The sequence below is a fragment of the Oryzias melastigma genome, linkage group LG16, assembly GCF_002922805.2.
Source record: "Oryzias melastigma strain HK-1 linkage group LG16, ASM292280v2, whole genome shotgun sequence".
NCBI classification, from domain to species: Eukaryota; Metazoa; Chordata; class Actinopteri; order Beloniformes; family Adrianichthyidae; genus Oryzias; species Oryzias melastigma.
Genome location: NC_050527.1, coordinates 28,248,616 through 28,263,592, shown reverse-complemented (window position 1 = coordinate 28,263,592; position 14,977 = coordinate 28,248,616). Strand labels below are relative to the sequence as shown.

General features: G+C 48.6%; 3 protein-coding genes across 3 annotated transcripts in view; 2 read left to right on the top strand and 1 right to left on the bottom strand.

Annotated features, from left to right (window-relative positions):
- Positions 1-5,323, bottom strand: part of pik3r4 (phosphoinositide-3-kinase, regulatory subunit 4) — a 12,768-nt gene extending 7,445 nt beyond the window's left edge. The window contains 8 exon segments of the mRNA XM_024258223.2: positions 1,077-1,279; positions 1,390-1,611; positions 1,676-1,810; positions 1,946-2,335; positions 2,438-2,648; positions 2,861-2,994; positions 3,068-3,804; positions 4,786-5,323. Coding sequence (XP_024113991.1) covers positions 1,077-1,279; positions 1,390-1,611; positions 1,676-1,810; positions 1,946-2,335; positions 2,438-2,648; positions 2,861-2,994; positions 3,068-3,785 — 2,013 coding nt within the window. The 5' untranslated portion in view covers positions 3,786-3,804; positions 4,786-5,323.
- sostdc1a (sclerostin domain containing 1a) overlaps positions 1-14,977 on the top strand; it is a 441,057-nt gene that overhangs the window by 169,685 nt on the left and 256,395 nt on the right. The gene's annotated exons all lie outside the window — the stretch shown is intronic.
- The window catches only part of atp2c1 (ATPase secretory pathway Ca2+ transporting 1), a 20,371-nt gene continuing 14,077 nt past the window's right edge, over positions 8,684-14,977 (top strand). Inside the window, exon 1 of the mRNA XM_024258373.2 lies at positions 8,684-8,791. Within this exon, the coding sequence (XP_024114141.1) occupies positions 8,771-8,791 (21 nt within the window). The 5' untranslated portion in view covers positions 8,684-8,770. The remainder of the gene's footprint in view (positions 8,792-14,977) is intronic.

Sequence of the window (14,977 nt, the reverse complement as noted above, 5' to 3'; positions counted from 1 at the left end):
GGGGGTTAACTCTGCAAATCACGAACGCATCACAATATTTTACCATCATAAAGCTCAGCGAGACACGGCAGCAGAATGAGCGAGAGGCGGACAAGAACAGTTCAGTCAGAGTTTCACAGTCGGAGTTCAGGATCAGAAACTCTTAATAAACGTTTAAACTGACAGACAGCGTCTCTTTGTGTCTCAAAGAAGCTACAACCTGGAAAAACGTTTCAAGAGAAAGAAGACGAGAGCTGACAGACGTCTGCAAAGTGAACGCTCTGGGAGGAAGTGATCAATAAATAGAACTAAATGGATCCATCATCTCTCAAACAATGAACAAATGGTTCCATCGACATGACGGAGTCCCGAAAAGCCATCATCATATTTACGCAGCGGCGTACCCTGAGGAGAACCATCTAAACCACATGACAGTTTCTAACCAATCAGATTTCAGCCCTCACTTGTTGCTATGTTCATGGAAGTTTGCCTGAGGGACGGCTGAGCCGTGTGGGGCGGGGTTACTCTCATCCAGTCAGCGCTCCCGTCCTCACGAACAGTTTGGCCATCAACGTTTATGAACACGTTTATGTTGATCCAACCAATCAGAGTTTGAGTCTCTGGAGCTTCATGATGACATCATCTCCTCTGATTGGATGGTCAAAGCTGGTGCTAGTAGAAGCTAACTTCTTGTGTTCTGTAGACAGTAGCTGCTCTGGATTTTTGTTTGAGTTACTCGCTGTTTTGGAGTAAACAATGAAAGAAAGTGGAGAAGTTGATGTAGTTGCTGATTTATGGTGAGAGCCGTTCTTAAGATGGACTTTGACGGAAAAACTGGACATCGTTCAAAAAGAAGCCGACCAACCCTGAACCTAACGAGGCTCTCAGGAGAAGAAGATTTGTCCTCACTATCAACCTCCCAGGAGTTCAGTCCGGAAAGGTAACGGGTTCTGTCTGGACAGGTAACGGGTTCTGTCTGGACAGGTAACGGGTTCTGTCCGAAAAAGTGCGGCTGCAGATGAAGCGAAGATGAAATCTTGGTGATTTTAGGCAGAAGCTGCACGATTCCGTATGAAAACCCACTGCCAGGGGGTCACCAGGGGCTCAGCGTGGAGGCGGAGCTTACCGATGTCGCTGACGAACTCGTAGATGTGCGGCTTCTGCAGCAGCCCCAGCTGGCACATGGCGGTCAGGGCGTTCAGCGCCTTGTAGATGACGAACTCCTCCGTGTCGCTCAGGCCCTGCTGTAGGAGGGGCTTCAGGATGGAGGAGCTCTGCCAGCCCACGTACGCCGCCACGCCTGGAAGCAGGAGACACGGCGGTGAGGCAGAGTCTGCCGGCGGCGTCTGCCAGCGGCGTCTGCCAGCGGCGTCTGCCAGCGGCGTCTGCCGGCGGCGAGCGGCCGCTCACCCACGATGCTGTCGAAGAAGGCCCCCCGCAGGTGCCAGTCGTTCTTGTCGTTGAGGAAGGTGATCATGTGGGACAGCAGCACGTCGTTGGCTTTCTGGCGGCCGAAGAAGACGCAGAGGCGCGTGATGCCGCTCTCCATCAGCGACTGCTTGACGATGTTCTCGGGGTCGCTCAGCAGCGTCACCACCTTCTGCTGCACCATCTCGTGGAGCGCCTGCAGCTCTGGGGACAGGCGGCGGCGTCACCAAAGACAGCACACAAGAAGAGCTCCGCCCACCCCGCTTACCGGAGTCGTAGTTGTCACTGGGGTGGTTGTTCTCCTCGCCGTCCTCGCCACTCACGTCCTGCTCCGAGTTGACGTTGTTTTCCTGGACCAGCTCCAGGAAGCGGAGCGCGCTCTCTGCCAGGTGAGCGATGTTTTCTGTGAAAGCAGGTCGGAAGACGTCAGCAGACATGAGGGGGCGGGGCACGCTCTGACCCCACCCCCTGCCTGAGTCCTAACACATCCATCAGCTGACTGCAGAGGATCGGCGAGGCTTCCGGACCGGAACCGTACCTGCGTACGCCAGCCGGACGATGGTGGCGTCGTCCTGGGCGAGGTGTGCGACGCCGGGCAGGACGTACTCGGGGTAGATGTTGATGTCGTTCCTCGGCACCTCCTTCACCAGCGCCAGCACCTTGGTCAGCGTGCGGATGGCCTGCGCGCGCACGCGCGGCACGTGGTCGTTGCAGAAGTGCAGCAGGTACGGCGTGATGCGGTCCAGCAGGATGTCCACGCTGAGCCGCGGGCCCAGGTGCAGAACCAGCTCCAGCGCCGCCAGCTTGGAGTCGCAGGAGTGCAGCGTCTGCAGGCAGGAGGTGATGACGGACACCAGCACCAGCAGGCCCTGCTCCTCCCGGGGGCTCGGCACGCCATCGCCGCCGTCCACGGAGGAAGAGGAGCAGCCTGGGAGGGAAGAGGCGTCAGGAAACTGAATCCCCGAAATCCAGCACCAACACATGTTAAGCTGAGGAAACTAAAGGAAGATGAGGAACAGATAAGCCCCACCCCCTCGAAGGTTGTGTAGGATGTTGTCGAGGTCTTTGCGGATCACCAGGACTCGCTCTTCGGCCGACTGGAAAGTCTCCTTGGCGAACTGCGCCATGTAGGGCTGCAGGAAGGTGTAGAAGATGTCAGGGAAGGCTCCGCCCCTTTGCTGCTTCAGGTACTCCTCTGCTGTCAGGCGTTTCTCTGGCTCCCGCTGGACCATCTGAGCCACCTGAGAATGAGCGCACAGGTGAGAGGCAGGACCTGATGCTGAGGCTAACCTAACCCCGAGGGGCCCCTATGGGGCGAGCGTGAGTGGGAGGAGGTACCAGTGACCCCGAGGGGCCCCTATGGGGCGAGCGTGAGTGGGAGGAGGTACCAGCTCTGATGCTGACAGTGACCCTGAGGGGCCCCTATGGGGCGAGCATGAGTGGGAGGAGGTACCAGTTCTCTGATGCTCGGGTCCTCGATCTTCTGGAGGACCTGCTCTGTCTGGAAGAGGCCTTTCCGGTACGCCAGCAGCTGGGACAGGTCGAAGAGGGGAACGCCCTCCGTGAAGAGTTCTGCGATCACGCAACCTGCAGCACAAAGATGCGCTGAAGCATGGCGGTGGCCCCGCCCTCAGCCCCCCTGCACCTCAGAGCTCCGTACCTGCAGAGAAGATGTCCATGGCCTGCTTGAGCTCCCCTCGGCTCCTTTGGTTGTTGTTGGTCAGGTCCACCAGCGGCGTGTTCTGGTCACTCTCCGTGGTGAACATGCTCCCGTCCACAAACCTCTCAGGGGCGATGTAGCACGTCCGGCGTCTGGACGTGTCGAAGAAGTAGTTGAAGTCGGCGGGGTTGTCCTCCGGCAGGAAGGTGGGCTTGAAGCTGGCGAAGTCGCTGAGCAGGACCCAGTTCCAGCTGGTCACCATCACATTCTCTGTCTTGATGTCGCCGTGGCGAACGCCGGCCTTGTGCGCCTGGTCCACTGCGCTGAGGATCTGGAACGCCAGCCAGCGCTTCTCCACATTGTTGAGGAAGGGCCGCGTGCTGATGCGGTCGTACAGGTTGTCCCGGACATACTGCCGGAACAGGATGGCAGCTTTCTCCGTTAGCGTGGCCTTCTGGAAGGGCAGGCAGTTCTGGCAGGAATGCAGGCGGATCTTCAGCTCCTCCAGCTCCTGCTTGTAGCTGGTCAGCGGCAGGGAGGGGTCCTGGATGGCGAAGACCTTCACCACCACCAGACCTTCCCGGTGCTTGGCCCGGGCCACCTTGAAGAAGCGAGTGCTGCCCAAACTTTTGTCGTACTCGTGGTCAAGGATGTCAGAGAAGTAGCTGTCCACGGAGAGGATCTGCGAGGGCGCGATGCCCGCCAGCTGGTTCCCCATGGCGCCTCACCGCCGCCGCCTGTCAGACACCAGCAGGACGGCATGTGAGCCCCTCCCCACACAAACCTGATGACCAGACAGCTGCATCCAACCCCAGTCATGTAAATCCCTCTGCTTTAAGTAATCAGATTACTTCACCACCGATGTAAACAGTAAAAAATAGTGATCGGATTACATTAGCATCAAGGTAAACAGTGATGAGAGTAATCGGATTACTTCAGCACCAATTTAAACAGTTACGGCTGTAATCTGATTACTTAAGCATCAATGTAAACAGTGATGAGAGTAATCGGATTACTTCAGCATCAATGTAAACAGTGATGAGAGTAATCAGATTACTTCAGCACCAATTTAAACAGTAACGGCTGTAATCTGATTACTTCCGCATCAAGATAAACAGTGACCAAAGTAATCGGATTACTTCACCACCGATGTAAACAGTAAAAACAGTGATTGGATTATATTAGCGTCAAGGTAAACAGTGATGAGAGTAACCGGATTACTTCAGCACCAATGTAAACAGTGATGAGAGTAATCAGATTACTTCACCACCGATGCAAACAGTAAAAACAGTGATCGGATTACTTTAGCATCAAAGTAAACAGTGATGAGAGTAATCAGATTATATTAACATCAAAGTAAACAGTGATGAGAGTAATCTGATTATATTAACATCAATGTAAACAGTGATGAGAGTAATCGGATTATATTAACATCAAAGTAAACAGTGATGAGAGTAATCTGATTATATTAACATCAATGTAAACAGTGATGAGAGTAATCAGACTACTTCACCACCAATACAAAAAACAGTGATCGGATTACCTTAGCATCAAAGTAAACAGTGACGAGAGTAATCGGATTACTTCCACATCAACATTAACATAAATGACAGCAATCCGTTATATAGTATACACCGTTGACTGGTCATTACAGTAATCAGATTACTCTTGAACACCAGCGTTCAGGTCCCATTACCGAACCTTTCAAACAGGTTTACCTGCACGCGCACCGTCAGTGGGACCGGAACCAGCCCCTCCACTGGACCCCCTCGCCTGGTGCCAATGCTTACCAGTCGATCGGAACCAGTTCCGAACCGACAGGGCCCCTTACAAAACCGTGAAGCAGCGGACTCTGGTCTGACGGTCGGTTTGAAACCAGACCGGACTCGTTACTTCAGCCGAACACGCATGCGCACACCTGGCTTCTGGAGAGTTTCCGCTTTCTTCTCGCTTCAACACCGAAATCTATTTAACCGTCAAAACAAACAAACAGCGCCTGCGCGGCTCCGATACTGACCTCCTACGGAGGCGCGCGCGCGCACGCGGGGAGGGTAGGGGGTGCTGACGGCGGCTCGCGGGGTTAAAACTCTCCCGTTTGTTCGTTTTCCCGCTACAATAACCGAATGGTTACCATCTTCCCGCGACGCCAACTTAACAATTCGTTACAGAAAAACGATGGTGAGGAGCCGCAAGATGATGAGTCTGAGTCACGCACACTCAGCTGTTGTTGTGTTTCCGGGGCACACCGGAAGCTCTCTGTCAGCGCCCCTGCTGATCTGTGCTGCAAACAAAGATCGTGTAATAGCAACAGGCGCTGCTCTGTTCCTGAAAACGAGCTACTAGGTCTGCAACCTGCGGCTCCTTTATCCCTTTATTGGGCTCTTTAGCTATAATAAAAAAATGACATCGTTTGAATCAATAATAGAATAGTTATTTAAGTCTTGTCTTTTATGTTTAGATTTTTAAAATGTCAAACAACAAGCAAAAAAAAATACTATCAGAAATTCGTTAGAAATGTTCTTTAAATGTGTGTTTTAATTCATAGTTAGTCAAATAAAAGTTTCTAAAAGTTTTTTTATTTAAGTAAATTACAGTAAAGTGGCTGAAGTTTTTATTAAATGCAGTTTAAAATGACAGTCTTTCATCTTTAATTTAAATAAAGCTGCTGCAGCTGGAGGACCATTTTAGACACAAGGTGGGTTTTACTTTGGAAAGAACTAGTGTGTACTGCTGTCAAAAGTAAAAAATAAGTTATAAATTCATTCATTTTCTTGGCCGCTTTGTCCCTTTCGGGGTCGCGGGGGTGCCGGAGCCTATCCCAGCTACTGATGGGCGAAGGCGGGGTTCACCCTGGACAGGTCGCCAGTCTGTCTCAGGGCCTCAATCACACACACATTCACTCTCACATTCACACCTAGGGGCAATTTAGAGTCACCAATTAACCTATGAAGCATGTTTTTGGACGGTGGGAGGAAGCCGGAGTCCCCGGTGAAAACCCACGCATGCACGGGGAGAACATGCAAACTCCACACAGAAAGGTCCCAGCCGGGAGTCGAACCGGGGCCTTCTCGCTGTGAGGCGAGAGCGCTAACCACTGTTATATACATATAGTCACTGTTGTAATTCAATAATTGAAATATTTAAAAGCTACATTCATAAATAATAATAATAACACATTTTATTTATATGACGCTTTTAAAAGATACTCAAAGACGCTTACAAAACAAGCAAATTACTTTAAAAAACAGCAGTAAGAAACATTCAATTTAAATATGGAAGACCAAATTATGAAACATAATTCAAAAGCAAAATAAAAAATCTTGAATAACCATAAAAGCATAAATAATGAGAATTTTTTGAATGATTAAGAGGGACTTTGTGGCTCTCGTTGGCTTCTGGTCCGTAAGAAACTGCAGCAAACGGCTCTTTAAGGTCGCAGACCCCTGGACTAGAATGAGCGCAGACATGGGTTAGAAAGAGCGTCAGGAAAGAAAACACCTCAAACCTACAGACAAAGAAATGATCGAGGGAACAAAGTTAAAGAGAACAGCCATCATTTCTGTTCTTTAACGTGAGGGCAGAGAAGGAGGAGGAGAACTTCACTACTTCTTTTTAGGGGTTGGACCAGCCAAACAGCTTCCTCTGAGTCACATGTTTGGTTTGACAGTTTTACACCGGATGCCCTTCCTGACACAAGCCTGTATTGTATCTGGGCTGGGGACCGGGACAGGGAGACCCAGACTCGGACCACCTATGGCTAGAGAGTTCAGTAGGGTCTGGTTCTGGAATAGAACTTCCCGGTTTGTCCTGAATCTAAGGTTCAACCATCAACTGTATCCTCCTCAGAACTTCAACATAGACCTGAGAGGGTCGGTTGGTCGGATCCGTGATCCAAACTTTTATTTTTGTGACGGTCCAATTCTAGACGATATGTCGACCTCTGCTCAGCTCAGGAAATAAACCGAGATGGAACCATCTGCTGCACAGACAATCTAGGATTTGGAACCAGAGGAACATTCTAGCATCAACGGCACGCGGGAGCCACCACTGGACAGGTGGAGGCGGTGCATTTACGGAAGATGACAGGAAGTGGAGAGCTTGTTTGAAAAATAAAAGCTATTCAGTCATAAAGAACAGAACATCTAAAATGGAACTATATTAAGAAAATTTTAAGACAGAATAGAATTTTCAACAATAGCATTAAAAGAACGTGTTTGACTCACTATTTTCTCTGAAATTAGACATAAAAATGTCAGTTTCTAAGTGAGTTATTTTTAGCTAAACTTGTTTTTATTTACACTCCAGGCAGACTGTTTGTTTACAGACTTTGTTGACAGTTGTTAAGAACGATTTCCTTCCTCTGTTGGAAAACACGAACATGCTTATCAGAGATCACAAATGTGATCACTTCCTTTCTACAACAACTCTGCCTCTATTTTAGACAAAAGTCTTTCTTTCATGGGTCTGATGTGTTGCTCACATTCACAACGACTCATTTTTTATGTTTTAATTGACCATTTAAAGGCTTCTATTATGATGAATTCATCTCTAGTTCACATTTTCTGGAAGAAAATGAGAAAAATTCCCTTTCTCCTGAACTGATTGTAGATGTTAATATTAACTGATCAGCTACAGAGTTAAATGGGAAGAAGGGAAAAGCTTAACTGACCACAATAAAGGCCAAAGCAGCTGAAAATTTTTTTAAAATTAGATTATTACATAGAAATAAATAAATAAATGGAAAACCTATTGAACATTAAACAAGCCTTTAGGTGTTATAACTACAGTCCCAAGATGACCATTTATCTAGAGCACGTGTCAAAGTAAAGGCCCATTTTATTTTTGACGAATTTTGTCAAAATCTAGTTTTTGAAGAGGAAAATGTTGTTATTTAAGGTTGATTTATTCTGGAATAATATTCCTGCCTGTTTTTATTTATAATTGTGTTCAAAAGTTATGTTTTTAAGTTTTAAAAACTTTTTCTGGTGTGTTCAAGAAATGTTTATCCTGTTCGACCTAAGGCGTCACTTGGGTTGTGACCCCCTGTGCGACTGAGTTTGACATCTGTGTGCACGTGTCAAAGTCAAGGCCTCGGAGCTGGATCCAGCCCTCCAGATAATTAGATCTGGCCCTCCAGATCATTTTATTTTTGACAAAATATATTTTTACAGAGAGTAAAATATTGAAGGTTTTTTAAGGTTTGATTCATTCTGGAATAATATTCCTGCCTGTTTTTATTTGTACAAAAAGTTACGTGAAAAGTCTCATAGAGATGTCATTGAAGCTCTTAAATAGTAAACAGAATCATGTAATGACATCAGAAATATTCTAAACTGTGTTTACACAGAAAGTTTAAAAAAACATGTTCAAAGAAAATTATCCCCATTTCAAAAGATCTTGAACTCTTGAACAGTTTACATTTTCAAACCCTCTAAAAGTGGAACGAGCCAAGAGAGTGAGCGGGAATCTCTCCTGGAAACCAACATCCGACAGTATCAAGGAGTCCAGGGGAAAACACGTCGAACACGAACATAATCTACTCAAAAATCACTAAAAAAGATTCAAACATTACTGCCGCCGTGACGTCACTTCCGTCTTTTATTGTGAAGTAGTAAGCGGAAGTGTCCGCCGGCAGTGACGCGAACATGGTGGACAGTGTTTCCGCAGAGAAGGTCGCTCCTCGGTGGGATTTTACGGAAGAAGATGAAGAAACAGGAGCCGCTGGTAGGTTTCCTCCCCCCGACGTGAAGCTGCGGCCCCCACCCCGCGCGCGGGAGCTCCGCGGCGTCCCGGCGGCGCCCGGCAGCCGTCCTCCGCCGCGGCTGCGGGCTCCGTCCGGACCCCGGCTTCGAGGCTCCGCAGCGGCTCGTGAGCACCAGACGCGCGCGGCGCTTCCGGGGGGCTGTCCTCAGGTGGGGTGACCCGCATCCCCCGGGGCCGCGTGCTGACCCGACCTGCTCTCTCTGATCTGGGTTAGGAATGAAGAGCGAGTTTTTTTTCTTTTGAAGGTAAAGTTGGGTCACGTGATGAGCCAAGGTGTTGGAGCGCCGCGTGAGGATTGTTACTCTGCTGTTTGTGGGACTTTTTAATCCCGGTGGGGATGACAACACAGCCTCACGTGCCCGCGGGGGCGGGGCCTCGTGGTGACAGGCGGGGGTGGTAGTTCCCCAATTTATCAAGCTGACCCGAACGTCTGACCCGGGGTCTGTCCTGAACTGTCAGTCTCCAGCATCCACTCTAAGGTCTAAAGAGCAGAGTCCAGTCCAGAACCAGGAGGTTCGGTTCTGTTGATGGAGCAGTAGACCAGCCCTCCTGGATCATGGGGGATCCTGGGAAGTCCTGGAAGTGCCAGAACTTTGCAGGTGTGGTCCGTTTAGCGCTCAGATCAGATCTTTGGGCCACCAGAGTCCTCAGAACCCCCTGTGCTGACCCGCTTTGAGTGGGTTCTCTTGTTTGTGTCAGAGTCCAGAGGAGATCACGCTGGACTCACCAGCCGGTCTCTGGGGGAACCACAGACTGGATCTGACACCACGCTGTGGGTTCTGAACAAACAAAATGAGGCTGTTGGTTGTAGTTTGCTCCGCCCACTTTAACATCGTCCTATGGATGTGGAACTGGGCCGGACATTTGGTCCATTCGCCCGTCAATGAAGACCAGAACCGAATGAAGCAGCAGTTTGAGCTCTAATCCAATCAGATGAGCTTTCTTAGTCCCGCCCACAAATAAATCCAAAGTAAAAACCCTTTTAGCTCCACGATTCTGCTGTCATCTAACGATGCCACCTACTGTAAGAAAAGTGACCCCAAAGGGGCCCCGGCCCTCAACCAGTCCAGCTCTTCAAAATAAAAGACCCCTGGCTAAAGCAGGCCGCTGAGGCGTGGACAGACGGGGAGGGTGTGGTCGGTCCGGTTCTGGTTCTTAGGGAGGGTGTGTTGAAGCGGACAGAGTTGAGTTAGTTGCGTATCGTCTTTCATCTGTTGTTGTCGAATCTGATGCGTTCAGGTTCTGTGGGAAGAAGATAAACTCGTTCCAGCTCGTCTGACACTCAATCTGCTGACGTCAGGAGCGGCGCCCTTCAGTCCGGGTCAGAACTGTGTTCATTTCAGAGAATTTGGAAGGTGAGCGCTGTGTGAAGACAACAGGAACCTCTCGGGTTACAATGAAGAACAGAAGGTCAAGAACTTCACGGGATTCACCGGTTAGAAGACGGGATCATAGATCATTAAAACATGTGGATCCGGTTCTCTTCTTCTGTGGTCGGAGCAGCTCTGCCACTGGCTCTCAGAAGGAACCGGCGATGGCGGTCCCACCTCCCATCAGCTCAGATCGGTCAGAAAAAGATTCTTTTCCAAAAGACCGTTGAAAAAGTTTCAGACTCTGAATCAGATAAATGAATCCTGAACCCAACCTGAGCAGTCTGGAGGAAAGGTGGGTGTGATGGGGGGTCACAGTCCTTCATTTATATATTCAACATGTTTTTATGTTCACCCATAAAGATTGAAGAATATTCGTTGATGACATCAACATTTTTTCACAACGTAGAAAGTTTCCGCTAAACTCCGTTACCAAACCAGTCGTGAGTCCCAAACAGAACTGTGGTACCGGATCAGGTGTAGCCCGGCTTAACAATGATGCTAACCCGCGGTGTACGTAGCCTTACCACTAGCCTTAATCCGGGTGGGTCAAACATACGACCTGCGGGCCGAACGCAGCCCGCCAGATGGTCTAATCCGGCCCAGTCAGGAAGAGAAAAATGTAAGGATGTTAGGAGGACAAAAGCACGTTTCTAACCCGTTCTTGTGGCGAGTTATTGTAGTTAAAGAAATGGTCGCAATGTGGAATCCGCCACTAGAGGAACCAAAGGAAATGAACACGTGTCACGTCTGGATAAGAGGCGGTTATGTTCTCTGCCAGCCTCACAGCTGGTACCCTGCTATAAAAATGATCAAGTGTGACACAAACCATAGTTTTATGGATCAATTCATCGCCGATTCTTTTTACTGATTAGTCGACTAATCAGGTCATGTGCAAACTGGATGTAAAACACATCTTAACCATCATTAGCTTTAAACTATTTTATAAACTAGATATGCAGCATTACCAGTGATGATGCTAGTGGTGATAGCTGAAGATGCTAGTGCTGATAGCTGAAGATGCTAGTGCTGATAGCTGAAGATGCTAATACTGATAGCTGAAGATGCTAATACTGATAGCTGAAGATGCTAATACTGATAGCTGAAGATGGTAGTGGTGATAGCTGAAGATGGTAGTGGTGATAGCTGAAGATGCTAGTGGTGATAGCTGAAGATGCTAATACTGATAGCTGAAGATGCTAGTGCTGATAGCTGAAGATGCTAGTGGTGATAGCTGAAGATGCTAATACTGATAGCTGAAGATGCTAGTGCTGATAGCTGAAGATGGTACTGCTGATAGCTGAAAACGCTGAAGCTCATAGCCAGCTAAAATATTAGTTAAATGCCAAATTTGCCTAAAAAACAAAAAACTCCTAAATTAGCCAAAATATCTAGCATGTTTGTGAAATATCAGCTAAACTTCAAAATATCCTAACAAACATTGATAAATGTCAAAATAGTCCATAAAGCTAGAAGAATGTCATTATAACTGTCAACTTTACTGCACTCTGACTCCATTTAATAGAAAGTAATGATTAATCCACTATTATGTCGACAACTATTTTAATAGTTGATCAGTTGTCGACTAATCGTGGTAGCCCTCCACACCACAGTTACCAACATGTTGTCAAAAAGATAATAATAATAATTCATTCATCTATCTTCTTGACCGCTTTTTCCCTTTCGGGGTCGCGGGGGTGCCGGAGCCTATCCCAGCTGCTGATGGGTGAAGGTGGGGTTCACCTGGACAGGTCTCCAGTCTGTCACAGGGCCTCAATCACACACACATTCACTCTCACATTCACACCTAGGGACAATTTAGAGTCACCAATGAACCTATGAAGCATGTTGTTGGACGGTGGGAGGAAGCCGGAGTCCCCGGTGAAAACCCACGCATGCACGGGGAGAACATGCAAACTCCACACAGAAAGGTCCCAGCCGGGAGTCGAACCGGGGCCTTCTCGCTGTGAGGCGAGAGCGCTAACCACTGCGCCACCGTGCAGCCCATAATAATAATAATAATAATAATAATAATAATAATAATAATAATAATAATAATAATAATAATAATAATAATAATAATAATACCACCACCACCTCTAATATTAATATTGAGTCATTAGGCTTGAATGTAGTTTTTGAACAAATGACAAGCTCCAAATCAGAAACTTCAAAATAAAAGCTGCTTCTCTATACATGTTTGGCTCCATAGTTCAGTGTTCGTGACAGGGAAGGAAACCAATGTTTACAGTCAGGGTGAAAGTGGGAGGGGCTACACGGTAAATGGAAAAAAAGTACATTTTACAAAATGAAAGCCTCAGTCTAGAGCAGGTACAGGTAACTCCAGGCCTCGAGGGCTGCATTCCTACATTTTACTAACATACCTGCTCTGGCATGTTCTAAATGGCTGGGCACACCTGTACCAGGTAATCCATCATTAGCAGAGCTTGAACTTCTGGAAATCATGCTGACACAGCGGCCCTCGAGGCCTGGAGTTCTAGGTTGTTCCTTTGGTTTAATTCCTTTGTTTCCAGAACAGTTGGTCAGAAATGATCGAGTTCTTCAGTGGTTCTGACACTCGGACTGGCAGAACCCGTGTGAGGCGGGAACCTGCAGGTCTGCAGACTCAGAGGTGGCGCCGTGAGGCGAGCAGCAGAGGCCCAGGCGCCGCCAGGCTGTGAGTCATGAACTCCAGTCCTCAGCGTGTTTGCTTTTGCTGTGTACCTGCCAGAGGCAGCAGGTGAGTGTGGAGCCGTCTGCGGGCGCTGCAGGGGCGGGGCTTCTCGTCCTGCACCGCCCTGTCTGCCCTCGCAGTCTAAACCCTGAGTTTGGTTTGACAGGAATGTTTCACATCAGCGTGCAGACGCTGCAGTCAGACAAACGCTGGAAACCTGAAGTCCGCTCCAACTCTGTTTTAAACTCTCCTCCAAGCGTTGGTGGTAAATTATGATGATGTGGTTTTTAGACCAAACCAAAAAGTTTGTGTCATATTTTAAGACATATTTTCTGCAGAACAGCTGGAGCTTAATGGAAATTGGGTTGTGGGAGGGACACGGAAGCAACCCTTTGTTGATATCCCAGCATCCCTTTTTCCACGCGTTTTCCCGTTAGCTTAAAGCTCCTCACAATTACAAGCTAGCGTTAGCATAGCAAAAACAACAGCAGAAACATTGTTTCTATCCATCCGTACGGTTCTGATCCAGATTCCAGGAAAACAAAGACAGTCATGGGTCCATTTGTCTGGATCAGAACTGGGCGGTGCAGGGAGACTGTGGCCCCGCCCATGGCAGTTTCTGCCTCATAAACCAGAATCTTTTCAGACGGTGGGTTTTACAGATGCTACAGGAACACGCTGAAACAGCATTTGGTCTTTAGGAGGAACTCTGAGTATCAGAGGAGTTCGGATCAGGAACCGATGAAAGCTGAGGAGCTGGAAGCAATCAGCTGCTGCTCTAAAGACTCGGCTGTGGACCAGGCGTGGAGCGGTCGACCTGATGAGAAGGCTGCTTCAGGTTTAAAGACTGAGCTCAGATCCTCCCTCGTGCCGGCTCAGGTTGACCAGAACTGTTCTGGTGGTTTGGTTCCTCTGAGGTCGTGATGGTTCTCGGTTAACCATCTGGAAGGAGATCGGTTCTGTGATGAACTCCGGTTTTTACCGGGCGAGGTTATTGTGAACCCGGTCCAGCCGCTTGGACCCACCTGAGAGTCAGACTGCACCATGTTTCTGTTGGGGGGGGGCGTTGTCCTGTTTCCCCCCATCCTGTCCTGGTCAATGACATTCTTACATTCTCAAACTGAGTTTGATCCGTTTTTGGTCAATTCTTCTCGAATGAATTCAAACAGGTGAAGGACCACCTCTCCCCAGGTAGATTACCTCCTTGACATACTCTGCCCCCCACCAGCAGGTGGCAGTGTGACGGGCTCACTGGTTCATCATCAGCTGACATAATAATAATAATCATGATGGATTGGATTTATCTGAGCTTTTCCACAAACTTAAAGCGTTTCAAATGATTATCCATTATTCTGCAGCGTGTGCGATCGTGGACCGGTTCGATCATGGACCGGTTCGATCGTGGACCGGTTCGATCACGGACCGGTTCAATCCCGGACTAGTTTCATTTCAGACCGGTTCGATCGTGGACCGGTTCGATCGTGGACCGGTTCGATCATGGACCGGTTCGATCGTGGACCGGTTCAATCATGGACCGGTTCAATCATGGACCGGTTCAATCCCGGACTAGTTTCATTTCAGACCGGTTCGATCATGGACAGGTTTGATCGTGGACCGGTTCGATCGTGGACCGGTTCGATCATGGACCGGTTCAATCATGGACTGGTTTGATTTCAGACCAGTTCGATCGTGGACCGGTTCAATCCCGGGCTAGTTTCATTTCAGACCGGTTTGATTTCAGACCGGTCCGATCAAGGACCGGTACAGGATCGAACCCTCTCGATCCCAGCAGACACGACGACCGTCTGGACTCACACGGATAGCCGTTGTGATTGCAGCTTGAGAGGTTTTCCCATCGGAGACAATCGCAGTAAGATCAATCAGGGGACTTTGAAGATCCTCTCTCTGTTCTCCTCGCTGGTTCTCCTCTCTGGTTCTCCTCTCTGGTTCTCCTCTCTGGTTCTCTTCTCTGGTTCTCCTCTCTGGTTCTCCTCTCTGGTTCTCCTCTCTCTGTTCTCCTCGCTGGTTCTCTTCTCTGGTTCTCCTCTCTCTGGTTCTCCTCTCTCTGTTCTCCTCGCTGGTTCTCCTCTCTGGTTCTCCTCT